We start from the raw sequence: 26,907 nt of genomic DNA, 5'->3' as shown, positions 1-26,907 counted from the left end.
GCACAGTGAACTTCAATTCAATTGCAAAATGTGCTTTCCTCTAGGATAGGTCTGTTTTTGTTTATCAGGCTTCGTTCAGTTGAAATGGGAGACTCGAAGAAAGCAAAAGTATACTTGCGCCAGTTTCCTGGACATATGTGCACCTCGCCAGGACAAGTCACTTTTAGAGCGGTAGCATCGGAGATTTACAATTCTGCTGCATTTCATACTTTAATTTGCATTGTACAAAATACCGAGAGATGAAACGGAATTACTGCCTGTATATTTTCTGAATTTCATAAAAAAATTGGGCGAAAGATTGACTGCACCGAGTTGAAGGGTTGGACGAAAGTTTGACCCGGCGCTACCAATTGCACTACAGCATGCAAACTAAACAATCTTCTTTTTCCCAGCATCTATGCCATCGGCGACTGTGTTCCAGGCCCAATGCTGGCACACAAGGCTGAAGATGAAGGCAGGTCTTTAGTTCCTTGCCTAGTTTCTCTTTTTTGTTTGTGGAAGGGCAAGAGAAATAGAGCGTTTCTGCCTTCTCTTCCTCAACAGGCATTGTGTGCGTCGAAGGCATAGTAGGAGGCCCGGTGCACATTGACTACAACTGCGTTCCCTCTGTCATCTACACCCATCCGGAGGTGGCCTGGATTGGCAAGTCTGAGGAAGACCTGAAGTCTCAGGTGGGCATTTAATTGAACTGATAAGTCTGTTTCCCTGCAAGTTTTTCTTTTAATACAGAACGTGTTCAAGGTTCAGGATCCCTAAGAAAAGTGTGACGGAATTCGTTAGGAAGTGTTTAATGCACACTTCAGAGGCCAATCTGTAAAAAGAGTGGTAAATTGAGAAGAAAAAAACAAAATTTTAAATGCACCCCAACAGGAATCAAACCCCTGCCTCCACGATTGTGAGACTGACATTCTACCACTGTGTAACATAGTGAGTAAATGCAAAACTTGCTGGCTTTGTCTCTACCATGGTGGTGTCTACAAACTGCTCGAACGCAAACACCAGACACTGGCATACTGCGTTCGGCGTTTGCGTTCAAACAGTTTCCACCATCACATAAAAAAAAAAAGATGGAGCTTAAAAGAAAATAATGTGTTATAAAAAAATAACTTCGATATCCACCAGAAACTTTGAAGAATGCCACGAAAACATATTCTGTGTGCACTGACTTTATCCGAGGGGTAAAGATAAATCAAGCATTTTTAGAGTGCTTTTATAGAAGCCGTAGATTGAGTTGTGGCTATAAATAGACTAGATCTCAGAAACCACTTTTAGTACCCTTTAAAGGACCACTAAAAAGAAAACAGTTTTTTTTTTAGCAGTCTGGTTGGGACACGCATGTCAAGAAATGAATTTTACGCGACAAAATATTTTTCAGAGCAATATTGACGGCGCAATATTTATTTTAAATTCTGTTCGCAAAGTCCATGACATTACAGAATGATCATACACTCTTTCCATCTTAGCGAGATGGTCATACACTCTCTCCACTTCCCCTCATGTGCCCGAAATGCCGAGGGAGAAAACAAGTGGAATTGAGGTGACTACCGACTAAATCACTTCTCCCGCTGTCAATATTGCTCCAAAATTATTATTTTTTTCACATAAAATTTATTTTTTGATATGTGTGTCCCCACCAGACTGTTAAAAATAAACTTTTTTCTTTCTTTCCAGTGGTTCTTTAAATCTTCACTTTTTATTTGAGAAACTAAACATTTGAAAGCAAGGTGAAAGGAAGACTTGGAGTATAAGAACTGAAGTTACAATGGTGTAAGAATGGCTTAGTAGAATCTATGCACCATCTCATAAGTTGCATGCAGCTGTGTGTGTGCTAAAGATAGGTGCAGACACTTACTTGTTTCCACCAGAAACATCCACTAGTGTCACTAAAGTAAATGGCAATTTGGCATTTCTTTGCTCTTGATGCCTGGTCACCTGATGCAAATTTTGACAATCTTATAATTTGTTTTGTAATTAATAGTCTTGAAAATCATTAAATTTGGTGTGTTGTGAAGTAGGCTACAAAAATTTCATATCAAAAATAACTTTTTTTTTCTTAATTTTCATGTCATGTATTACCCTGTATCATGAAAATATTAATGGGTTTGCTAATACATTGCTTAAATCTATTTCTGAAATTTATAAAATATATACCTGTGAGATATACCTGTGACGAGTTTTGTCATTTCTGCATAAAGTGAAAGGAGTGTAGTGCGTTCTTATAAGATATAGCAGGGGTGGCCAAGCTGCGGCTCGCGAGTTGGATGCGGCTCTTCGCGTGTCAAATTGCGGCTCGCAGCTCCCTCCCCCCCCCCCCCCCCCCCCCCCCCCCTCTCCCGCTTGCCTCCCGGTCACACGAGCACCTCGCCAAAGAAGGGAACTGAAACGCATATTAAATCAAAAGACGGGTTGCGTTTGGTAATCTTGTGCTACTGCTATCTCACGTACAGTTGGACTGCTTTCGACTCGGATAGTTTGAAAATAGTTCGAGTTTCATTCATTGCTTTAAACAGAAGTCCCCCCCCGCGGCTCTTGGAAGTTTCGTGGCTTTGTATGCGGCCCTTAGGCCGGGTCAGCCTGGCCACCCTTGAGATATAGTGTACAAGCTAGCCGGAACCTTGTGTCCCTGGTATGCCTGCAGGGGGTCGAGTACAAGGTGGGCAAGTTCCCGTTGGCAGCCAACAGCCGAGCCAAGACGAACAATGAGACGGACGGCGTAGTCAAAGTACTGGGCGACAAGCAGACAGACAGGATACTGGGTGTTCACATGATTGGATCGGTGAGTTGCACCTTTTCTATTGGTATGTCCTTGCCAGTGTGCCGAAATGGCCGTCATTTTGCATGCAAAGGTTTTTTTATATCTCACGTAATCATATGCCAATGCACCACTGACATGTAAACAACAATCCATACAATACATTTCCAGCAATATAAACAAGGATACATTTCTCACTCTCAGTCATGCTGCAGTTTGGAGGTCTGGTGTTCTGTTTAATATGGCAATGCATATAATTATTCTTGTGACATTGTTGTCTTTTATGCGAGCCTAATTCTTTGAATATGACCTTTGGGGAATTTCCGCAGCAGAAGAGATGCTCATACTCGTAGGAAAGTTGCAAAAACTGCCTCGTGCTCAATGAATGATCTGGTCACAAATGCCACTTATCAGTGTTGGGGGAGCACAGCGCCAGAAGCAGCACACTTCTCTCGGCTACAACTCAGTCACGCACAAAAAATATCTTGAACTTCACTGTTGGCACTGTGCGCTAACTAGAGGGGGCGCTTCTCTAGCTATCATCATCATTTGTAATGTCGCGGGTAGAGGAGACCGAGCGAATGGTTCACATTCCTCAGCTCGTCAGCTCACTTCATGCATTGTTTGCGTAATGCAGAAAAACTTGTTTCACATGTTGTGTGGCTTGGGTGTAGTGATATTTGTGGTATAGCACTTTACCAAAGCTTGTGGTCGTGCTAAGCAAACATTTTTGGCACTGAAGTGTCGAAGCTCTGGGTAGTTGTGCACTCTTCCCTAGCCCAATACTAAAGTGCTGGGTAATGATAATAGAATATCCAGCGCTTTACCCCAGAGCAACACCTGCCGTGGTGGATGGGGTGCAATTTTTATTATTATCTAAACGAGAGGATATTGATAAAGGTATGGCTCTAGTTAAATGTGGCAAATCAAGTTCGAAAATCACTCGTGTGTATTTTAATGAACGCGACTTTGTGTACCATGTTGGTTTCACTGTGCTTTGTAAGGAATAGTCTGTAGAATTGTGCAGATATTTGAGTCTTCGAATAGCAGTTTCGAGTAATATGCTATTTGATATTTGATTTGAGATGAACTGCGACATTTATACTTTTCGAAGTGTTGATCGTGGCGGTTTAGGCCCGTCGGGTGCGTTTGTCACCGAGCACCTGTGCACTGTGGAAAAGCAATGCTCGTGGGCTCTGCGAGTTGCTTCCCTGCAGTGCACAAGTGCTTGGTGAGAACTGCAGTCAACAGGGCTAACCCACTGCAATTATGCTGGAGTATATGTTGGGCAGCGATGTATTGATAACCCGTGTTCATCATTTGTGCTTGTACTTTTGTGTTGCAAGATTTGAAATTTATATTAGGATAAGTGTGACAAATTTGTTGTTCATGTGCCACAGCAATATACATAGTAGTTATGTTAAAGTTAGCTGAGCTTAGAAGGGGACAAGTGGAACGTTGGTAACAAGCTTCCCGAGCTCAGCAGAATTTTCGTATAAGCATGGTGCACGGTAGTAAAAGGCTTGGAGAAACAATTCAATAGCCGCGTTTACATGAATGCGACTTAGTTGCATTGAATCCAATTGTTGCATTCAATGCAGTCATGTAAATGGCATTATTTGCTAACAAAGTGCATCGCATTCAAGTCACTAGACAGAGGTGGATCGAGACGGCGAATGCGCATGCATTCAGCCCATGTAAATGGAGATCGCATTGATTTTGAAATGGGGAGGATTATGGGAAGGCAATCGCTGCGTGACCGAATGAACAGCTGAGAACATGGCGGCGAAGAGCAATCCCGTGTGGTCACCCGCAGTTTTCTCCCGAGAAGAAACGCGTGCAGAATATAGCTGAGCTGCTCGGTGAGGGTGACCCCCTCCAAGCCTTTTGAAATACGACTTGTGCGACCGAGGGAGTCCCTAGAGGCTCCAACACAAGCACAAATGAGGCTGAGAGCTCCGAGCACTGCATGGTAGTGCAGAACGAGCAGCTTTTACCTCGGTGGCGTTCCTGGCTGCGCCAAAGTCTTTCGACCTCGGGGTCCGGTTGCAGTTGGCAAGATATGGCGAGGCCAAGCACAGTGGCGTCTTCGGAGCAGTTGGAAACGTTCTCGCCCGCCAGGCCGTGCACATGCACGTCACCTCTTATCCAGAGTGGCTCCGCGGCCCGACCCAGAGCCCAAAACGCTTGGGTTTTGATGTTTCTTCAGTCTCGTAACTTCTTGAGCAGCATTGAAGACAGCCGGCACAACCTTTACGCTCGCCAAAAGCGTCGAAAGGCTTACACGTGCGATGCACCGGAAAATGTGGCCATGTGGTGCAGCCGGTGCCGGAAGTGCCGGGAACGCAGCTTTAACTTTAATCCTTGACACGGCACGGCGCCACCTTCACGTAGGGCTTGGTGCACATTCATGTAAACGTTGCCACGTCGGCTTCATTCGAATGACGATTGGAGTCGATGCGCTGAAGTCACATTCATGTAAACGCAGCTAATATTTGACCAAAATCACTATTTACTTTGAATTCGCTCCAAACTCAAAATCTACTATTTGCACAATCAGTTCTAAGCAGTATTGGGTAAAGAACATCTAAAAGTTACTATTTAACACAATCAACTTATAAGGCGGCTATTCATATTGGTCTCATAGCCGCCATTACTTCACCCAGAGGAGTAACCAGATGACGTCTTGAAAGACGATGGGACGTTTTGACACAACAACTTTTTTTTTTGAAATTTGGGGATTTTATTTTGAAGTCGGGAGTTGTACTTTCCTCGGAAAGTACCAGAAAAAGAAACCTTAAGTACGAGTTCACATCCGGAGAATGTACTCCAAGTAAAGTACACAAGTTTTCTAAAACTTCTTGAAATTATACTTTAAGTACAATATAGAAGTACTTTCCAACACTGGTTCTAAGTTGATTCCTTTCTGCTAACCAGTAAACAAATGTCCCGAAACAATTGGCTGGAAGAAGCAGTCGTCTACTTCTTCCAGCCAGATGTGAAACGTGCAAAGCCCCTTCCAGAATCGAAACGTGTAGATGTACTAAGTTGGTGTCACTTCAGCCTCCTAAAAATGAGTCATACGCCTGCTATGAATTGCGTCTGGGTGTGCATTTTTGTATTCAAAGAATTGGACAAAATGTGTGGTGCGCTTTTCAGCGAAAGCTTTTAAATTTAAAAATTCTTAGCGAAAATTGGAGAAAGCGAATTTACCAGTTGCCTTAATTCGTCAGGCCAAACCCGGCAATTTATGAAGTTATGGGAATTTCAGCTTGTTCCTTCGAGCAGAATTCGCAATCTCCCTTGCCGCATATTTGATGCAAACAAATTTAAATAAGAATGTCACTGAAAAAAAAAAAACAGAGAAAAAAAAAACTGTTGCGACGTAAATTGTCTGCATGGTGCCATACGAATGCTCGTAAGCAACTGTCGAACCGCACTTGAACAGAAGCGTCCTAATCGGCTAGCTCCATTAGCCGAAACAAGTGTGCCGTGCCACACAACACAACAGCGTGCGTGTGCACAGCCAAGACAGCACGTCTTGCACCCTGGTGGTTGCAAAATAAAGTTTTCCACAGGAGCCTCCACAGATGCAACAGAGTAAGAATCAGAGACGCCGTAACGCCCTCTGCGCAAACTGTCGTGTCAATCCCCCAGCTTCAAACTCCTCGCCCTGATACGGTGAGGAGCTTGAAGCAGCCGACTGGCATTCAAGTTAGATTAAGATAGCCCAAACGTATTGAACCCGTAAGCCACGACTTGTGTGCTGGAGAGCGTGTGATAGATTTTCCTTTTGTGAATGTTGAAGTGCCTTTAACTCCCTGTGGGTGCATCCTCAGGGTGCCGGGGAGATCATCAACGAGGCTGCTCTTGCACTGGAGTATGGTGCTTCCTGCGAGGACGTTGCCAGGGTTTGCCACGCCCACCCGGTAAGTTGGGGTTACTGCGTGGCACGTTCCTCCCACATTACTATTTAACTTTATTAACATTGCAATAAGGGAACTCCGTGCAAAGATGTCCAGGCACAGTTTGCGGATTTGTCTCCCCGGGGGTTAATTCACCCGCAGGAGTGATTTTGAGGTCAATTGACCGGCTCTGTGGGGACGAGAAACTAAATGTACCTAGTGTTACAGGCAAGTGACTGCTGTAAGTTTGTCTTTGCTTTGATTATTAAAGTAAGACTCTGCCTGCAGAGAAAGGGTGAAGATGGTTGAAATGTAAATGAAATGAACCACATTCGTGTACTTTAGAAGCGGCATGTAAAGGCATTAAGCGAGATTTGAAACGATAGGCAAGGCTTACGTCTGTTAAGTGGAATGGGCTGGAGCGTTAGGTACTCTCTCCCCACAGAGTCGGTCACATAACATCAAAATCCCTCTAGCGGGCAAGTTAACCGCAGCTAGAGATACCAATATTGATCAGCAAGCCAGCCCAAGTGTGGCATTTGGCATACTCCACTTTTTCACCTATCCATATATCTATCTATATGCATGACTTGCCAGTCATGCGGATGGTGTTTTTAACATAAAAACAATGCAACGTCATACCGTGCCTCTTCTTTTTCAGACCGTTTCGGAAGCTTTCCGAGAAGCTAATCTGGCGGCATACTTTGGCAAGGCTATCAACTTTTGACTTGCTGTTTGAAAGTACCAAAGCTAACGAACTCACTTGCATCCATTTTTTTTTTTTTTCCAACAATGTGGTTCAAAGAACACAAGTACAGAGATATAGAAGCCAGTGTGCAATGTATAGGTGCAGATGTGCTCTTGAACAGAGCTGTTCTTTTTTGATGTAATAAAGAAGTTTTAAAACTCGCTGCTGTGGACTCAAAACAACTTGTCCCGTTTCCCCATATATGTACGTGCCCATTGATGGTGGCTGGTTTTGAAATAGAAACCCCAAGTGGTAGTGACCACTTATTTCCAGATGCCTAAAGTAGTTTTATATTCTGCAGTAGGACTTCTCACAAAAATATGCAACATACTATAATTACAAAAAAAAAAAAAATTGATGTGCTCAGTAAATTTTGTGCAATTAATGCAGAGTTTATTTAGCATCTCATAAAGGAAAGAAGGCTCGAGATACACCTAAGCACTTCCTATGAGCGAAAGCGCGCCACGCTGCTCTTCGCTCCCTTCTTTAATCAGCAGCGTACAGAGAGCTGAGCTTGGGCGTGGAACGATGGAGCCACTGCCTCGCGGGCATGCAGCACCATCGGGTGAGCGATCGTTTAAACTGTCGTGTGCCTTGCGGCACGAGGAAGGAACAGACAGCGACGTAGTTTCCAGCAGAACGAACCCCTTAGTTTATTCCATGCGCCGTATATATTGCCACATTGCCACGCGTACAACCAATAAAAGGCGAGCAAACGCAGCGATAACACAACAGTGTGATAACACAGTCAAGATGATGCCACACAAACCGATGCGCAGTGGCCAATGAGAGCCTCCTCGACGCGCGCCAGCCAATGGGTCTGAAGTGTAAAAGGTGCTATTGGCTAGCTTCGCGCGTGGTTTCATTAAGGTGCCGTTGCGCATGGTTTCAAAGCTGATGACGTTCAACTCTCTCCATAAAACAACTAATGCTTTCACATAAAAAAAAAAAAAAGATGTATGCAAGAGCATTATGCTCCAGTTTTTCCCTACCCATTCGGCATCAATTAGGACAGACACGTGTGTATTTTGTGACAAAAAGAGAGAAAGAATATATGCCACGAGGATGGCCCTATGGCCCAATGTTGGGAAGGGTGGAGAGGAAAGGGCTATCACATCTTGCCCATCATGCCGGCTTCATGTACAAACTCGCAAAGGGGGGACGAAGTCTGGCGGGTGTCGGAATGTGGGGTGGTCCATGCCACAAGAAATGTAAGATTGTGAGACGGGCCCCGGTGTCGCACACACCGTACATCAGGAGCGTCCAAAGGAGGCTTTCCTCCTGTTCGTTGTCATCCGGTCGTCGGTCTTGGTGTAGGCATATGCCACTGCGCCAGTTGACGAAAAAAAAAAATGTGTACCTGTTTACAGTTAATTTATTAAAGGGTGAAGCTCTTTCTACAAAAGGGCTGGATTTAATATCCACTGTGTAGTCTTAAGACTGACCAATAATTTTTTTATAGTGTAGAACTAGAAAGCCAAGGAGAAAAACTCTGCGAAACGGGTTGCAAGATTTCTGACCATGCGAAAAACCCTCTGAATATGTGCATATGCAAGAGTGCCACACATGCTTCCAAGTCACTGTTCCGAAAGGCAAATGAGATGATGCAGCCAAAATAAATGGTCGCACATTGACCGAGTGCATTAACTTTCCTCGTAATTATCTGGAATTGCTCAAAGCACTAACAGCCCTCGCCAGCTGCTGCCATCTTGGCCATTCATTAATGTCTCGTGTAGAAGATTTCCCCAAGCGGCAGTTCAACTGAATGGTACGAGTCACCCTCCAATAGAGTACTACTTAGTGCTTTCCTTTCAGAGGATATGTCTCTTTAACAGTTGCTCCAGAATACTACTATTGCTCCAAATTTAAATTTGTTATTCAAAATAAAAGAATTGGCTCGCTCGAGCGCAGTCTTGGCACCTATTCTGTCGTTCTTCCGAAGAACATGCTGTCTGGAAGAAACATCCCCAAGCAAGCAACTAAAAATATAATTAAGTGGGAAAGCGGGAGATACTACCAGCACCATTACCTATGGCTATAGCACCACCGTTGCATCGGCAAAGTGCTAGCACAGGGAAGAAAAAACGGGAGTTTCCTGTGCCATCAAACTTTCCAGTTATAAAACATTTATTGAGCGATTATTGCGGGACAGCAATAGTAGGACAAAGCCCAAGGCACTGCGTAACATTTAATAGTATATAGTAGTACTTATACAACTCTGTTATCACAGAAAGTAGAGATGTGCTTTGCACTTCAGGCATATATATGCATTAGTAGCATATGACTATATATCTTAAACCTAAATATTTTTATATTCAACTTTGCACATACTATTATGCGGCGTTGTGACAGGCACATGAGCATTGGCTCAAAATGGTGCTGGCGTTGTACGAGCGCTTGTGCAGACAGCCAAGCTGTAGTCGCTGACTAGGCGAGAATGGCAGGGGAGAGCTTCAGTCGTGCCGCCTCCATCCAGCGTGAGCTTCCCACCTTCGACAACGCTTCAACGTCTCGTGGGCCTCAAGCACGTGCGCAGCCAAAGCACGACGCGAGGCACGAAGCGCAGGCTGGAATGGCAGGCTGGAAGCCGGGCGTTCAAAAGACGGTCCCTGCCGTTTTCGTTCCATCTGTCTCTTCTATATTCGTAGGTATATTCTCCCTCACAACTTGTAGTGTGGCCCAATTAGACGAAAACGCGACAACATGGCACTTCCCTCGAGCGAGACCTTGTGCACACACTCTGTAGAGCCAGGCACTCGTGCCCGTGTCTCTTACAATAACTCCCGAGATGGTGCATGCAGCGACGTCGCGACTCGTAAAACGGGGCGACTAACCTGAAGTCTCGAATGACCGTAGCAGTTGCATCAATGGGAAGCACACTTTCAATTGAGAGCTTGAATGAATGGATTAGTGGTTACAACGACGCTCGGATAAATTTACGTACTCATTTGCCGCGTGCCTTTTATGACGGGAGTATACTGAGCGCAAATTATCGAGAAAGAGAGCATTTTCTTTTGGCAGATGCACGTACGACTTATTGCGGGGCTCTGAGCCTCGTCGGCAAGACGCTCGCACTTAGCGCCGCGACACCGTACGGTCGATGTCAGATCGCGGCAGTGCCACCTCGATTGCACAGTCCCAAACACGAAGCGTCAATCTTCCAAGAGCTCGACCGAACTTATTTCGAGGTGGTCCAGGTCCGGCAGTTGGAGAGAGCTCTTGAGCAACCTTGGATCCGAGAAAACCTTTCCGCTGTCATCCGCCGCGCTGTCGTCGCTCTCGGCCCCGTCCGAGTTCATGCCGCTCAGCTCGCTGGTGCGAGAATGCTCCACCCGTTTGCTTTCGTGCTCCTCCGAGTTGAAGGAGACTCCCAGCTCGGAAATTCGAGGCAAGAGGAAGCCCGGTGGAGTCATTTTTCGGGGGCAATGCAAGGTTTCGGGAATGGCGAGGGGGACGATGGGTCTTTCTGTGGTTGGGGGCATCGACGCCAACGATGCTGACGGTACCGCGGTCGATGGTGCCACTGCCGACGGTGCCGCTCCCGACGGCGACGGAGGTGGGGCCATTCTGCCGGGTAATGTCGGCGAGAGCCTCGGGCTGAAACGTACAGAGTGGCACATCCCCAATCGGTAAGGTTGCGCGAAGTATGTTTACGCATAAAACGCGGGTGCACGAAGAAGCATAAGCCTTAGTTTGGCCAGTATCAATGCTGCGTGTTGTCATCTCCCGATTCAGTACGGCTAATTTTTGCGGCAGTAAAAGTAGGTGTTGGGACGAGGCTATTACGAGAACTTTAATAAAAGACCAGTTTCGTGTCGGAAAGCAGTTGTAACAAAGTTCCACATGTCGTTTGTTCATAAGGGGATGCGATTACGACGGTACAATGACTATGAGGGTAAGTCGTCGATATATCATTTGCATATCTGCAGACTTTGAACAATTAAAATTTAGGTGCCCATTTTTTGCAGCTACATAGCAGCATCGGTGGGCAAGAAATTGGAACCAACGCTATAACCCAGTTTGTTACTATTACTCGACCCCAGCCAGTTGAAAATGGCAAGAGTGTTGCAAGTGTGTAAGTGAGAATCTTGCACGGTTAGGAGTTTTCTTAAGGCCAAAAAACTTGAAACAGAGCGAGTGCATAAGGAAACGCTTCGGCCAAGTGGAATGGACAGGCAGAAGGGCCGCCTGTGCATCACCAGGACAATGTCTCTGCTGCCATCTGACTAACTCTAAAAAAAGTGCAACCAAATTGCAGTACATGTTGAAAACTTACTGCATGCACCATTTGCTCATTTTAGAGAAGACACCAAGGTGCATTATACTTATTTGCATAAAATACAGCATTCTCTTACTGTGCTTTTAGAAGTTTGGGAGGCCAGAGCACACTGCAAAGAACACCAACTTGCAACTCATGACTAGCTCAATCAAATGTACTGTCAGAATTATTTATCCACGTGGTTGAACATCAAGACAAAAGCGCCGAAGTTATCTCAACTATCCTCGTGTTTTGTGCGGGAGAAGAAATCATAAATATTTTGCTGAATAAAGCTGAGCCATTTCCTTGCATGTTTTAGAGCTAGCAGCAAGGCAGCCTAATGCCAGATTTGCCCTTAATCAGTATTAATAAATAAGGGCAAAAATTCTCAGGCACTAGACAGAGAATGGCACTTAACAGCACAATACAAAGTGCCCTGGATGTAAGAACCCAGGTTGGACGAAGGCAAAGTGGCATTGGTGCTCATCATAAAATAAGAAACGGTCCATAACTGTCGTTTTAATTTCATGCAAAGCAAGTAGACCGGCTTTTGTTACTCTGACTGTATCATTATTTTTCTCTTAACCTTTGAAATGTCCCTTAGAATGCCCATTAGGATTTATTAACACCTATCTAAGTTTACAAAGAATATTGAGTCCCTGGTGTCACTGGCATGAATGTCCACGCACATGAACAGTCACAAAAACTTTTGCAGATACATTAAAACTGATGCAAGTCTTAAAAAAAAAAGCTCGAGGTACATCGAAGCACTTCTTAGGAGTTGTGAATGTGAAAGCCATGCAAGCCGCTCGTCCGCTCCCTTATTTTGTTTGCTGCATACTTTTCGTCACCGGTCAGCGCGCACGCTCTCCTGGGTGCACTGACCGAAGACGCTCCTTGATAACAAAGCGCTGACAGACACGCAGCGCCGTGGGGTGAGCGGTCGTTGAAACTGACGCGCAGCGGCCAATCGGAGCCTTGTCGACGCACACTAGCCAATGGGACTGAAGCCGAAAAATCCATCAGCTTTACTCTGCTCCTTTGGGATCGGGGAATTTAGGTGCCGTTGGCTAACTTTTCGCATGGTTTCATAGCTGGGAGCTGGCTTCACTGGAAGAAAGGATTTAAGGTGCCGTTTGGAGTGGCTTGCTCCATTCGCATTAAAAATATTCCAAGAAAACAACAGTTTCTCAAATTTTGCGGCTTAGAGCTGCCCGCTAAAGAGGAAGTTAGCGTATCGCATGGCACAATACAGCTCACACACATGGCCCTGAGTTTTATGCAATCTGGGCTGAGACCCCATCATAAACGAAACGATCGAGACGAACGACGGAAGAAGAGACTGCAAGACTGGCGGTACGGTGCCCACCTTACCTGGTGGGCAGCACAGTGGGCGTCGTCGACAAAGGGGCGGTGTTGGGTGTCAGGAAGGTGGGCCTGGTGGACTGCATGGCTGCCTGCCGGATGTCGTACCACAGCTGGATGTCCAGGGGCGACGGGCTCTGGCTGCCTGGCTGGGACGGTGGGAAGGTGCACTGGGACAGCCCTGCATCAAAACAACTCCCTTCACGCTCTTTTACATCACAGCATCTAAATCATTCTGTTTAGAAAAAAGAAAAATAATTACGGTTGTATTTTGACTTGTTGATCAAACCGCCTTGCGCGCAATTGCCGTGCTTTTACGATTCAACTTCTCGTTATCCTTTTCCGTCCCTTTTTTACCGCGAGGACACAGAGAGTGCAAAAATGCATAGACAGAGGTTGGGGAGCGTCGTGTGGGTCGATTCCTAACACGTTGACACGCAAGATGTGCGAAGATGCCCAGTCAGTTGGACGCACGGGTGTCTGGCAGGTCACCAACTTTGCCGCCTTCCGCGTTAGTACAACGGTAAACCTGGGTATGTTTCTGCTAGAGAGCAATTTTGCATAATAACTTGAAACAGGACCAGACCGTGATGCTGTCAAAACTGTCAACCAGTCCACGCTGCACACTACATCAAATGACAAAGGCAACTCACGTCTGACAGCCTCTGTTGGATTTTCTCGGAACTGCTGCAAAACCTGCGAAGGAATATATGAGGAACAGTATTGCGACCGGTTTTCTCGCATCGCGGCTCAGCGTCCAAGTGACTTTTGAAAACTGTGTCTACCTCTTCCATTTCGGGCCTCTCTTTCCTCTCTGGGCTGGAGCACTTCTGTCCGAGGTGAATCAGCAGGTGAAAGACAACCGAGTTTTCGTCACCGGCACCCACATCTCTCAGCGAGTCTAGCTGGTTACTTCGGGCACAGTCTGCTACATGATCAATCTGAAAGGACCAAGTGTGATCTGTTTATCCTACACACACATTCTTTTTGCTGAAGAAAGCTATTTCTACACTTCAGATCTTTGCATCAAGAAGTCTCCCCATCTGAACTAAAGTTTTATTGTATTGACACATGAATCTAAAGCTTTTAAAAATATAACATAAGTACAGTAAAACCTCGTTATAACAAAGTTGAAGGAGCGGTCGTAATTATTTCGTTAAAACCATTAGTTTGTTATAGCCAATGTCCATTTCTTCCCACTACATATTAGCAAGCAAGGGGAATTATGATTGCTTTGTTATATCCATTAGTTTGTTATATCCCATTTTGTTATAACGAGGTTTTACTGTATAATATAAGCGTGAAATCCTGCTTAATTTATTTTTCACCCAGTAATAAAAAATTTACAAGTTTGCGACATCACAGTTTCGGTAGCCTAATATAAGAATCAAGGACAATCCAACTTCTTCATTGTTTCCATGTCATGCACCTTTTAATCTTCTGTAAATACCAAAGCTTTTATGAAAGTCAGTGTTAACTTTATTCATTAACTATGTGTCGTACTTCACTGTGTAGTAGCATTGTCGAGCTGCTGAAGCAACAGCAGAAGTTTGATGGCAGCTAGAAACGATTATGCATCACTTGATCAGATACGCTCTGCAGTGGCAGGTACAGTGCGCCTCAAACTTAACGCCGTCACGAGATGGTTCGGTTTCTTCACTTTGTGAGCTATTCCTGAACATAGCAGTCAAAATGGTTGGTGAAGATTTGCGTCCCCAATGAAAACTTAACCAGGGGAAGGTATTCCAGTAGCTGCAGCGATCAATTCATGTTTGGGTAGCATGCAATAAAATTGAATGGATCAATATTTGCGAAACCGAGTGGCGGCGTTAAGTTTAAGGGGCACTGTACTTATTAAAAAAAACAAAAAACACAGAAGGTGATCTCACCTAGCTTATGACATCAAGCAGTTGTTAAAAGTTTAGATAATATTAACCCTTTTATGCCCAGTATTGCCCAGGAGCCATGTGCGCCTCAATAATGTTGTTTTTCTGCTCCCTTAGTTTGTCTGCGGCATAGTGGCGTGGACAGCCGCGTTTCCCCGGCGGACAGCCGAGCGTGCGCTCTCATGAAGTGGCCGCGCCGAGATCGGCCGTGTGCCCTCCCTGGAGTTTGCCCGAGCGGGCTCTGCCGCCAGGCCCGCACTGCTCTTAGCGGCGGCTGGGCTCCTCTGGTAGCCTTTTGTGGAACTATGCCACCGTTTGGCCAACGTTTGGCGTGGTTTCAAAGCTGATGATGTCGGTTCACTCCATGGGACCAGTTAATGCTTTCACATTAAAATTTAGTGCCCTCTGTCGCGAGGGTGAGGTGACCTGCGCTCGGTAGTGAAAGATCTAATTACATCTTCAAAACAGATCACTTGTCCATTATAACCAAAGCTGGCAGTGGATGGGAGGTATGATGGCGTGCACCAATGACCTTGACGCTCTGAGCAGAAAACCAGCTGCAAATATTGCAAACCTGGTTAAAAAGGTCTCAACTGTGCGAAATTCGAAGTGCACCAGTGCCTTCTCCCAGGTCGTGACTCCTTTCGGTCAAAGGACGTAAATTAATGCTGCAAATGCCCAATGTTGCTCACAAGAAACATTTAAAAAACATAATTACGACAAAAGATTTTTTTTTTTTTTCTGAGATTAGATTTCTGTTAGTTTGTGTGTTCTAAAACCACGTCAGGGTTTCTAGGTCTGCAGTATTTAAAGTAAAGTTTTGGCCATCAAAGGGTTATTATTTTTTTTTTTTTGTTGATGCACATAAAACGAAGATTAAAATTCGGCAGAGACTTAAGACTGCGTACGTGTAGGAAGGCGAAATCATTTGTACATGCAGCGCATTCCTACAAGCGGCGAGCCACATTTTCCTATCGCACACGGCGCACCGGCGGTGACATCACGCCGGATCGACCGCGCCAAAATCGTAGGGCCGATCTCAGCGCGGCCATGACAAAGCATCTGCGTTGCTGTGCTTTTCTTTGCATTTTATTTCTGACGCACCAGCTTTGACCTTGAGCGCACTCGCCGGCTTCTGTGACGAGGCATCTGCGTTGCTGTGCTCTTCTTTGTGTTTTATTTCTGAGGCACGTGCTTGATGACATATCTTTATGACCATCTTTTGGGGACAACGCCCTCACTTTTTCAAGTAATGGGACAAGTAAGGCCTTAAAAAAAATAAAGGAAAAAAGAGAGAACTGGAACAGTATATATCTTTTGTTCACTGGGGGCTTATCAGTTTCAGCTGAGCACAAAAGGGCAAAATGTTTCATTTATCTATTCCTACACTCAGGGTCTGAAAAAGTTACAGAGGGGAGGACTTAGAAAATTCCATAGATGTTATGCTTGGATTACGATAATAATCACATACAATAAATTGCACCATTGGACAGCTTCCAAGCAGCTGATGAAAGTCCAATTGAAAAGAGAGCAGAGAGAGGCAGCAGATAGAAGGAAGGAAAGAAAAACGAAAGGCATGACAAGTGACGTCTTACCAGAGCTTTCGACTTGCGTCGCTTATCGAACACATGCTTGCTTGTGGCCAGCTCCAGAAGGACCTGAAAAAATGAAAAATGGTTAAACTAACCGGCAGGCAAACACAATTGATCAAATTTTCTCTGAAATCCTGCATTGTGTTCAACACTATGATTACAATTGGTTCATTTTCTGTTTAATCAACTTGGGAAGCAAGCAATGACCTTGCTCCGACTGCCGTAGTATGTTATACAAGTTTTAATGTGGCACTGAAGTAGATTTTTAGTTTGTCTTAATGGCGACGACTTGTGTGCCCCAAGCATCCTAAACAATCCAGAATTACAATCATGCGTGGTCCTCTTTGCTTTTTTTGGCAACTTAACATTGCCACACGTCCCCTTCTCAGAGATATATCTCAGAAAAGTGGAGTAACGCAATGTTTAGTTGCATGTTTAAAGTCATACATAGCTAATTGTAATTTTGGGTTTCCTATGCATATTGAGTTTGTGTCATAAAAAGACAATCTCATAGATCATTTCAGTGCCTCTTTGAAGGGATGCTGTATTCTCAAAGAACATATCCCTTTTAAACGCTGCCAGGATAGACCACATATGTATACAAGGTATGATCAAAAAGTTCTGGGACTGATTTTGTAGCATAAAAAGAGAAGGCAGTACAATGATGCACACACAACAGTCGAAGGAAGGGACCGTCGCGACTCGTTATACCAAAGGGCTTCACTTTGTGAACATTTGGAGCTGTGCTACACGAGTTCGTTTGACCACAGGCACGAGCATAACGGCAATCTCTCCACAGACTGCAAACCAAAGCGAGGGCGAACATTAATTTTACGTCAAACTCGGCAAATCTAAAACAGAGACCTCTAAAATGATTTAGAAAGATTACCTATGTCAAAAAGTAGTGAGGTGTGTAAGGTGTTTTGAGTGGCACTCGCGCCTCAAGAATGGCAGAAAGTCGCTGAAGACAAGGAGAGGTTGGATGAAGTCGCCCTACCGCTCTTCGTCTTCCAGCAATGTTCTGCCATTCCTGAAGCATGAAAGCCACTTAGAACACTTAATGAAATTCCCTGCTTTTTGACATAAGCCTGCTGAATCATTTCTAAGGTCTCTGTTTTATATTCGCCAAGTTTAATTCAAAATTGATGTTCGCTCTCGCTCTGGTTTGCAGTCTATAGTGAAATAGCCATTGTGCTTTACAAGTGGTCACGAAAGCTCGTTTAGCGCAGCTCTAGATGTTCACAGAGCGACGCCCTTTGGTATAACGAAACACGGAGGTCTCTTTCTTCGACTGCTAGGCACGCATCACTGTGCTACCCTCTCTTTCTAAAGGCCGAAGTATAACCTCGGTTTTCTGCAGGGAAGATAATCCTCTCAGCGCTCCCCTCTCCTAAGCTGCGAGGGGGAGCCAGGTTGGGGCTAGGTAAAACGTGGAGAGGATAGAGGAAAGGAGGTGGCGGGGAAAAATGGAAAGCGCAAAGTGTACGTTGGCCTTTAAGCCACAAAATCAGTCACGGAACTTTTTTATCACACCCTGCCACAAATTTAAATTCCCGGTTAAGAAATTGTTAATGTTAACCTTGTGAGATGCATTTTAGTTTGTAGCAATTTCATCCGTTCATGCCTACCGACTCAAAAGTCGCTCCAGAAATATGTTACAGTCTAAGCTCGTTACAACAGACCTGGTTACAACAGACATTTGCATATAACATACCAATCTGTGAAGTTTGTTTGGTTTTCCTCTACATACCATTGACTCAACTTCATACTCCTTTTACAACAGACTGAAATCTTGGTCAAAATCAAGGTCTGTTATAACGAGCTTAGACTGTATTACCGTAATAGCCTTAGAGATAGCTTGCCTGAAATCGATAGCCAATCAGATGAAAGTAAAGGGTAAGTTAACTTTTGGTATGTCATAAAAAAAAAAAAAAAAAAATGAAAAAATGCTAGTTTTAGATTTTGTGAGCCTCGGAACTTGTGATCGCAGGAAGGGGCGATAAACCGAAAATGATTGACTGTCCTTCCCAGCCAGCAATGTTCGCTTATCTCTCACCATGGTTAAGTAACACCGTTTATGTCGAGGTCACCATTGGCCAGGGCCCTGTAATTACTAGAAGTGAGATATCTTTCGGTGTTCTTGAAAAAAAATACCAAATCACACCACAAGAGGGGTGGGCTATCTTTTGGGGGTGGGGCATCTCAGGATATTACGATATTATTATTACTATTATATGTTCATAATGAAACTCGGTTTGCATTAGCGACTTCAGTATCTTTATTTATGGTAGCGAAAAAAAATTCTTCAGATATAAATTGAGCAAAAACTTGGGCTCACAATGCCGTAGCTGTAGATGTCCACCTTTGTAGAGAGCTGCCGGCTTTTCAGGTATTCGTGGGGCAGGTAGTACTTGGTGCCGTGCACATGCGACACAACAATGTGCGTCAGCTCGGTCGGCGGCCCCTCTCGCGTCAGGCCAAAGTCCCCAATCTTGGGCTCCAGGTTGCAGTCAAGCAGGATGTTGGCACTGGACAGCACCAAAATAGCTTTCAGAGCAGAAAGTGCCAAGGTAGATAACACTGCAACAAACAGAACGTAAATAGGCAGTCGGAGTCGGCGACGTAGCCAGGATGGGTGGGGGGGGGGGGGGGGCTTACTGTGCTGAAGCACTCCCCCCGCCATCGAAATGCAGCAGTGACGAACCATTGTAGGCCATTGGGGTTTGCTAACTTGATGGTTCAAGAAGTCGCCATTTTTAAAGTAATGAATAAAAGAAAGACTTTGTTACGGTTAAATAAGGTTAAAACAAAGACAAAGAGTGCATTGAAAGGTTTCTGATGCGAACATCTTCCATCGGTGACTGGAAGCTGAGTGTCCTCTTACACCCTGCCGGGTGACGCAGAGGCCCCACGCTCAGCAAACGATCGCCCTCCTCTCCTGTCAGAGCAACCCTCCTTGCCAGTTCGTGCGGTTGAGGTATAAACACCCTAGCTGGCCCGCCCGCCATTGGAGTGGTCTGGGTTAGGTGTTAGGTGCCAGCCATATAAAACATTCTGCATTAAAAGTCGGCTGCAAACCCATACGTCTTCCTTCCGGCAAGGATCCCTTAAGAAGGCTCCATTCCACGTATGAAGCAGGCCTGGGCACAGTGGAATGTTACACTCTTGGAAGAAATGAGCAACACACGAGCTGCCAAGTGAGCAACCACAGTGGACACAGGAGTGAACAGACCTTGAGGCACTGGAATGGAAATGCAAGCTCTTCTGGGCCCCTCCCACCCTATATTTAAATGTGCTGTAATTGGGTGCGTAACAGGCAGGTAATAGATGATTGGTCCATTCAGATACAAAACTACAATGAAAAAAAGGTCATTTCAAAGAGCTAACCTTTTGATGTCTCCATGAATGAGGGGCTGGCCCTTGATGCTTGTGTGCAGAAAATAGAGGCCCCTTGCTGTGCCCTTGGCAATCACATTCCGCTGGGTCCAGTTCAGAGGAGGCGTCTTATGCTTTAGAAAGAGAGAAAACGGGGATTGTATAACATTGGTTAGCTCCTACAGCACTGCATTGCACCCGTTTTATCGAAAAGCCTTCATTCTACCTTGCAGCGTAGCCTGTCTTCGAGGGATCCATTCTTCATGTACTGGTACACAAGACAAGGTTCGGGGCCATCCAGGGAAACACCGTACAGGGGTAGGATGTTGTCAATGCGAAAGCTGCGCAGGAGGTGTTTTCGAAGGAAACATTTGGTTAGAAAACATAAAAGAAGAGTAGTTATAGCCGCGAGAAATTGATTGGTTACCTCTGCAAGACCTTCAGTTCGGTCAGCGACTGCTTTAGGTTCTGGTCCTGTCTGATGTCGGCATCCTTCTCTTTCTGTAAAAATTGCAGCGAGCCTTCTTAGCAACATACCAACCACACACTTCAAGTTTCCAGAAATATGTTGAAACTGCGAATTCACTAAGATTTTTTTTTGATGTGGTATATTCTGTCGGGTAGTCCTTTTGTGAATACGCAAATCACGCAAATTACTACACCACCTTACATAGAAGATTGCCCAACACAATTACACTTACAGTTTACAGGTGAAGCTTCATTATCCATATGCTCTCTGGCCGTACAATTTTTAACCTGGCCGTGCACAAAACTTTAAAGTTTTTAACCACTGCAGGTCAATCAACACCTTTCAGTTCAAGGCATCCATGCACCACACCAAAATCCAGGCTTCTGCCTATCTCAAATACTCTACTCAAGATACTGTATTTCAAATACTTTTCGTAGTATTTTGGTATCTTCCAAATATATTTTGTCTAAAGTATTTGCTACCCTATCTTAGTTACATTTCTCACTATCTTGTACTCAGTATCTCAAATACATTTTCAGGAAAAACTGTGTCGCCAGGGATCGTCAGACTCCAGGGCAAAGATGAACCGACTGCAAGCTTGAAGCAGAATGACCTAACGCAGAACAAAAACCGAGGCACGAGCAAATGCAGTCTTCAAATGCCAACAAAAGACCAACTTGATAGGCCCAAGTACAAATGTGTGACCTTTAAATAACCTCTTGTCGGCTTTTTTTTCTTCTTTTTCTTAAACTTGTTTTTGAATGGCACGGTAATCTTGGTACTAGCAAAGTGCTGGTGAAGTCAACCGGATTTTACACCTTTTGTGTAAAGCTAGAGTTGTTCCGTCACCAGAAGATTGTGAGGCCAACGCTCGGTACAGTCACAATGGACCACTTTCATAAGTCGCCGGTTCAGAGGATTCTGGTGTAAAAATGCATGTGCACATTTTCAAGCGAGTGCAGCCACTTCCTCAGCCCAGGAAGCTAGATCCCGATGGCTTTAGTGAGCTGCAGTGACCTAGCTCCTTGTGTGCCAATTCTAGCTTAACGTTTGCTCCCAAGCTCGCTCAAAATCGTTTCTTTCAGCTCCTTTCAGATGCACTCATTATTTCATTTTCAGAATCCTCAAACCCAGTTTATTATCAGGTGGAGCCAGTTATTTCTAAACTGGTAGATTCTGGTTCTGGAATCTTGACCTCGATGCGTCAAAAATGGTTTGAGCTGACGTGAAAGGGGGGCAGAAAATGGGGATTGGAAGCGATTTCGTGAACACTCTCTTGTGTTTCCCTCTTGACCATCCCAATGTTTTTTTTGTTTTTTTGACAGTTTGAAGGCACTTTACTGGGGAGACAAAAATACTCGCTCTTGGTTATTGATCAGTGACAGATGCTGCTGTACTCGAGCCAATGTTTTTCCTGAGCGTGCACGTTTGTCGTTCAATCGCATACTAATCATCAAGTCTGGCTGCCTGATCAACTTCTAGTTCGGCTGTTAGGGATATGCAATGACGGACTATGCATCAAGTCCCGCAAATCGCGTTAAGGCATGCTACATATTGTGGAATGCGTCACGAGCCCAGCCTGCCGCCAAACTAATGCACGCCAGTTACAATGTCTACAATATGCGAGTTCCCTTTGTTCCTAAAATCTTTCGGTACCATCCCAAATTATTTCAAATTAAATTTCAATTGCAGCAGCTAAGTCGTTTCTTGAAAGTCAAAAATCACAGCAGAATGTGATTGTCAGCAGTCTTTATATTCTTTAGATACTTTTGTTGAGTAATTGGCACAACACTGCGTAAACTCTAACTCAGCTCTCACAAGGGCAGATAACAACAAGGAAGAAAAGAACCCACAAATTGACAAAGCACTTATCAAGGTTTTCACTTATTGAGAACCAAGTTGCAGCAGGTAAGCGTTCCCATACATCTACCTTTCACTTTACTCATTGCCATTCAGCAAGACCGTGCGTTCCTCACCAGGTGCAACCTTTTGATGGCAACTGTAGTGTCCTTCCAGCAGCCCTTGTACACCGTGCCAAATCCGCCTCTGCCCAGAATGTTGCTCTCAAGGAAACCCTCGGTGGCCGAGAGGAGTTCTTTGTACGATATAGTGTTGACTATCGGCTGCACCTCGCCAGAATCTGCAACGACAGGATTTAAGACTTGGCTCGTGACGCTCGAGACTTTCATTTACAAAACTAGTCGGTGACAGGCTAAGGATTCAGTAGAAGCTCTGCCTCCAGCATGCACTTATTGCTTCCTCCCAGGTTTTGGCTGTATGTGCGACAAAGCGTTATCAACTGTAGGAAGCCCTCGCTGGTGGCAGTACATGCATTTCATTCTCAGCCCGTCACCAACTATAACTGGAACAGAGCTGGACGACGACAGAAGGTTCCAACCTCTCTTTGCACCGACGACTGTACTCCTCTGAGGACTGTCGGGAGTGATGTTGGGTTTCTTGCTGCCAATGTTTTGCACTTTTCCCTCGGAACTGCTGGAGTCTCTGTTACTGGTGGCTGGCAACCTCGGCAGGTCGGGGTACAGGTTGTTCACATTGACAAAGCAGTTGTTGCTCACAGACGGGAGGTTATTCTGGGGAGCAAGCTGTCGACTTCTGTTGCTCTTGCCTGGCCTACAAATAAACAGTGTCTTTAGGCCATGTGGAGCATGTCGATAAAACACAGCAAATTAACAGCAATAAACATGGAAGCAAAATTAATTCGGATATTCATGCTGCTGTACTACCGTAGAATACCGTGCATCCGCTCATTCCACAGCAAGCGACCACCCCCAAAATTTGGAAAATCTGAAAACATATGTACAGTCCACATATATATGTAAAATTGGTGACCTCACATGCACCCATCCCATTTTTTTTTTTTGCGATTATTTTCAAATTTTGAGAGGGCGCTTGCTCGGTATTTTACAATAACAGAATTTTGGCGTGCAATGGACGGTACTCACAAGCCCGAACTCAGCATCTTGACTTTGCCGCTGTCAACCTTGCCCTGCAGGTAGCTCTCATTGAAGTTCATGTTGCAGTCCTCTGGATAGAGCTTCTTGTTGTAAGCGGCGGCTCCCATGGAAGACTGAAATGATTGGTAACTAGGTCATGAGGATCCTTTGTTCAAGGCCCTCAACACAACACATTAACCAGGTGTATCGCTGCTGAAACCAGATGGTATAAATGTGCAGTAAAGATTTCCCACTAGGATTTGATTTTACTGAAAGCCACATATCACGGTCCAACAGCAGACTAACTTCACAAAGCTAAAGTGCTGACCAAGGCATCACTGACAGGCTTGTTGCCTGTTTCTACAGACACTAAAACAAAACCACATACTTCAAATCTGTATCTGTCACATTTTAGTGTGCTGAACACCACCATCAAAGTGCAGTGTGCACTGTTTGCCTGTCACCATTCTGCCCTCAGGCCTAGTCTCTCTCTCTCTCTCTCTCCCCCCCTTTTTTTCTGTTTACACACAAAGTACCACAAATTCAGAGTGATTCTAACCAACAAAACAGGAAACATGCAAACTGATAAAATGGTGACCTACTGTCCTTGCAGTCAGGAACTGATAGCTCTAGCAAACTTTGGAAATCTACCCAGCTAGAGACCGCAGAACTCGTCTTTTACATGATTTGATAAAATACATCTGCATTTATTAGGTACCTACAATTAAAATTTTAAACATTGTTCCCACAAGCTGTGCACATTTTGCAATCTGGTGAGCAATTTCGGTGCAGTTCTTTCATTTAGAACAAAATATACCCTATTCTAGTATGTTAAAGGACACATGCAAAGGAAAAAAACATTTTTTTTAGACAGCTTAGATGGAAAAAGGATGTCATAAAACGATTTTACAACGAAGAAACAAAATTTTTAGAGCTATATTTACGGCGCTATACGAATTTGTAGTTGGCGCTCGCGGGAGCCGCTGCTGGTCACGTGGCAGGCCCGCGCGCCGCCGCGCTGCGTTGCCGCCGCACGCTGAGCGTTGTGCGAACGCCGCTTCAACGCGTTTCTCCAAGCCGCCGTCGCCGCCGCCGCACAAGTTCGTCTGCTTCGGGGCGCCGCCGCCGTCGTCTGACCGGCGCACAGGTCTATCACGTCTGCTTGCGCTTTTTCAGGAGTTTCCTTTGGGCTCTAAAAGTTACTTATTCGTCTTGGTTTTTTGTTATACTTCAAACAAAGATGAATAAGTTACTTTTAGAGGCCATAGGAAGCTTCCGAAAGAGCGCAAGCACCACGTGATAAATAAAGACCAGTCACGTGATAAATACAGACCACTTTTCCGCGGTGCCCGCGGGCGCCAACTACAAATTCGTTTTGCGCCGTAAATATAGCTCTAAAAATTTTTTTTCTTCGTTGTAAAATCGTTTTATGGCGTCCTTTTTCCATCTAAGTCGTTTAAAAAAAATGTTTTTTTCCTTTGCATGTGTCCTTTAAGGAAGTTCTTTCTAAGCTCTGAAGATTGCAACGTTTTCATAATGTGACAGTGTTTTGGTGGTTAGGACACGTTCATTGATAAATCATGCCTTGTCATTATCACATCTACGGCTATAGCAAAACAGGAAGAGGGGTCCAGTCTAAAAGACATTACGGTTAAACAAATATGACGACAGAATATTATGGCACGAGACTGAAATGATTCTTGGGGCTCGGGAAACATGAAATTGTACCAAAATGCATTATTTCCTCCCCAAAATGGCAAACATCCCTCTAACCGCACATCAGAAGGAAAAATATGCACCACATGTGTAACTCTCCTAACAAAGCATATGTTGTGCACGCTTATCTTGTGATGTGGAAGCATACAATGTTTTTCAACTGCTTTTCATCGCTTTAAAACAATGCGAAGCACCCGTCACACAACTAATTTTCAGTGGCTTTCATTCTAACCTAAGAGCAACAACAAATTTTTCCTAATTCTGGGACACTCAGAAGTGTTAGGAAATAACTGGAATACAACAAAAAAAAATTCCATTCTCCGTTTGCAGAAAAAGATGGACATGTAGAAGGATCTCATACTCTGTGCGGGCAGACCATCCATTGCCGTCTAAACTAGTAAGTGTTGCAAATTCGTGCTTACACTTCTATGTGCCACCGCAAAAGTAGTATGCCGTGCTAAGCATTTGTACAACCGGTGCATATGGCAGAGTTGCACTCTCGTGCCCGAGCCCTTTATGGTCCTGTGCACAACTTGAAGGATGACGCACACACAACGTCTGTGATACTGCCTCTCAAATATTATTTGCAACTTCAATCTATAAACCAGCCCCAGTGAGGGCAGGAGTATTTGATCAGGTTATCAGTTCATGACGTAAACAATAAAATCATACCTGTGGCGGAGCACTACACTCTGGGAAACGGGACGAGTGCACAGAAAAGCTGCTGCTGCAGAGGAGTGCACTATCCAACTCAGTGGTCTGCTGCCTCTCCAGCAAAGAGTGGTACTTGGGATTCACTGCAAAGATTGCGAGCTTAGTTTGGAGCGGGGTAAGGACTTTGTGCCGACGCTTGCTCACCAAAATCTTTGATGATGAGCATTGCCTGCATGTGCTTCATTTTGTAGAGGTACACAAACAGCTGGTTGATGGTGCCATTTTTTTCGCCCCACTTGTGCAGCAGTTCGTCTGTTGGGCTCGCTTTCCTGAGCACTGCTTGTTCCATCAGGCTCACAGCAATGTGGTCCATGTTCATGAAGTTGAAACCTGCAGCAATAAAACGTGTTTTGGCAAACATGCTTTACACAAACCATTTGTAAAATATTATATCCATAAAATATGATCATTAATGAACGATTCAATTTGATGTTGAAAAGCAGAAGTGTCTTGTGAACAGTTTACAGAGGGCATTATTTAGGTAAATCAGGATCGATCTGTTTACCTCAAATCTTGAATAGCGAGTTTTTACTTTTTTTCCCCTTTAACACAAGTTTTTTGTTGTTTTTCTAGCCGTGGTTGCTTTGACGAAAGCTTCTCAAAATATTATACCCCCTCGTTCTAATTTTTCTTCTTGTACCTCGAAGTAAGCCAAGCCCGCATAAAAATGGTGAGACGAACAAACGCAGAGGCATCCTACCGAGCTCCTTCCATCGTCCGCCGGCATCCAGCAGTTTGCACAGCTTGTCTCGTGCCTGGAAGGGGAGCTCATAGATATACCTGGCCTGTTTGTAGCCAGCCGAAGGCGAGGCCATTCCGCGCTTCGTGAAACTCGCACTCATCGCGACTGCCGTCGTCCTCAGCACGACGACGATAACGACGACCACTTTCGGAGACTCGCACTCGCCGATTGCCAACACCTCACTCGACAGCAGAAGGTTGAGCGCATTCAATCAGGGCAGTGGAACCGCAAGGACATGACAGAGACTTCCTTGTTGATGTTCAGTTGCTTCTGTCAGCACAGTGCTCTTGACTAACGTTGTGAAACAAGTTCACGCCACTGTCACCACTGTTTCCTTTATTTTGTTTTTTTCTACTGAAAGTTTTCCGTCTTTCCTCAAAGCCTCAAATATCTTCGGATTTGGATGTGGATCGGTGGGTTTTCCAAAGCAG

The 26,907-nt window shown here is 44.8% G+C and overlaps 2 protein-coding genes across 3 annotated transcripts in view; one reads left to right on the top strand and one right to left on the bottom strand.

Moving 5' to 3' along the window:
• The window catches only part of LOC120850418 (dihydrolipoyl dehydrogenase, mitochondrial), a 33,760-nt gene extending 26,194 nt beyond the window's left edge, over nucleotides 1-7,566 (top strand). For both annotated transcript variants that reach the window (XM_042291974.1, XM_042291975.1), the window contains exons 10-14: nucleotides 393-454; nucleotides 544-671; nucleotides 2,639-2,776; nucleotides 6,592-6,681; nucleotides 7,319-7,566. In XM_042291974.1, coding sequence (XP_042147908.1) covers nucleotides 393-454; nucleotides 544-671; nucleotides 2,639-2,776; nucleotides 6,592-6,681; nucleotides 7,319-7,384 — 484 coding nt within the window. In that variant the 3' untranslated portion in view covers nucleotides 7,385-7,566. The remainder of the gene's footprint in view (nucleotides 1-392; nucleotides 455-543; nucleotides 672-2,638; nucleotides 2,777-6,591; nucleotides 6,682-7,318) is intronic.
• A 467-nt stretch (nucleotides 7,567-8,033) lies between these two features.
• LOC8024358 (probable inactive leucine-rich repeat receptor-like protein kinase At3g03770) lies at nucleotides 8,034-26,891 on the bottom strand. Its single transcript, XM_002405411.5, has 15 exons — nucleotides 26,435-26,891; nucleotides 25,879-26,064; nucleotides 25,693-25,817; nucleotides 23,314-23,438; nucleotides 22,749-22,981; nucleotides 22,327-22,490; nucleotides 20,309-20,382; nucleotides 20,108-20,222; nucleotides 19,894-20,015; nucleotides 18,845-19,034; nucleotides 16,510-16,572; nucleotides 13,814-13,969; nucleotides 13,682-13,724; nucleotides 13,038-13,209; nucleotides 8,034-11,002 (listed from the first exon to the last, which is right to left on the bottom strand). Exons 1-15 carry the CDS (start codon nucleotides 26,574-26,576, stop codon nucleotides 10,558-10,560), a joined length of 2,355 nt encoding a protein of 784 aa, XP_002405455.4. The 5' UTR covers nucleotides 26,577-26,891; the 3' UTR covers nucleotides 8,034-10,557.
• Between the last annotated feature and the right edge of the window lie 16 nt (nucleotides 26,892-26,907).

This window comes from Ixodes scapularis, unplaced genomic scaffold (assembly GCF_016920785.2).
Source record: "Ixodes scapularis isolate PalLabHiFi unplaced genomic scaffold, ASM1692078v2 PGA_scaffold2__306_contigs__length_199485367, whole genome shotgun sequence".
NCBI lineage: Eukaryota > Metazoa > Arthropoda > Arachnida > Ixodida > Ixodidae > Ixodes > Ixodes scapularis.
The sequence above is the reverse complement of the archived record's forward strand: the minus strand, read 5'-3'. Positions and strand labels throughout refer to the sequence as shown.

Bases quoted from the DNA above. Each gene is read 5' to 3' on its own strand.
- LOC8024358 (XM_002405411.5), bottom strand. From the start codon at position 26,576: ATGAGTGCGAGTTTCACGAAGCGCGGAATGGCCTCGCCTTCGGCTGGC. The intron at 26,065-26,434 runs GTAGGATGCCTC...TTATTGCTGCAG, and splicing joins CGGACGATGGAAGGAGCTCG to GTTTCAACTTCATGAACATG. The intron at 20,383-22,326 runs GTGAGGAACGCA...CAATTTTTACAG, and splicing joins CCATCAAAAGGTTGCACCTG to AAAGAGAAGGATGCCGACAT.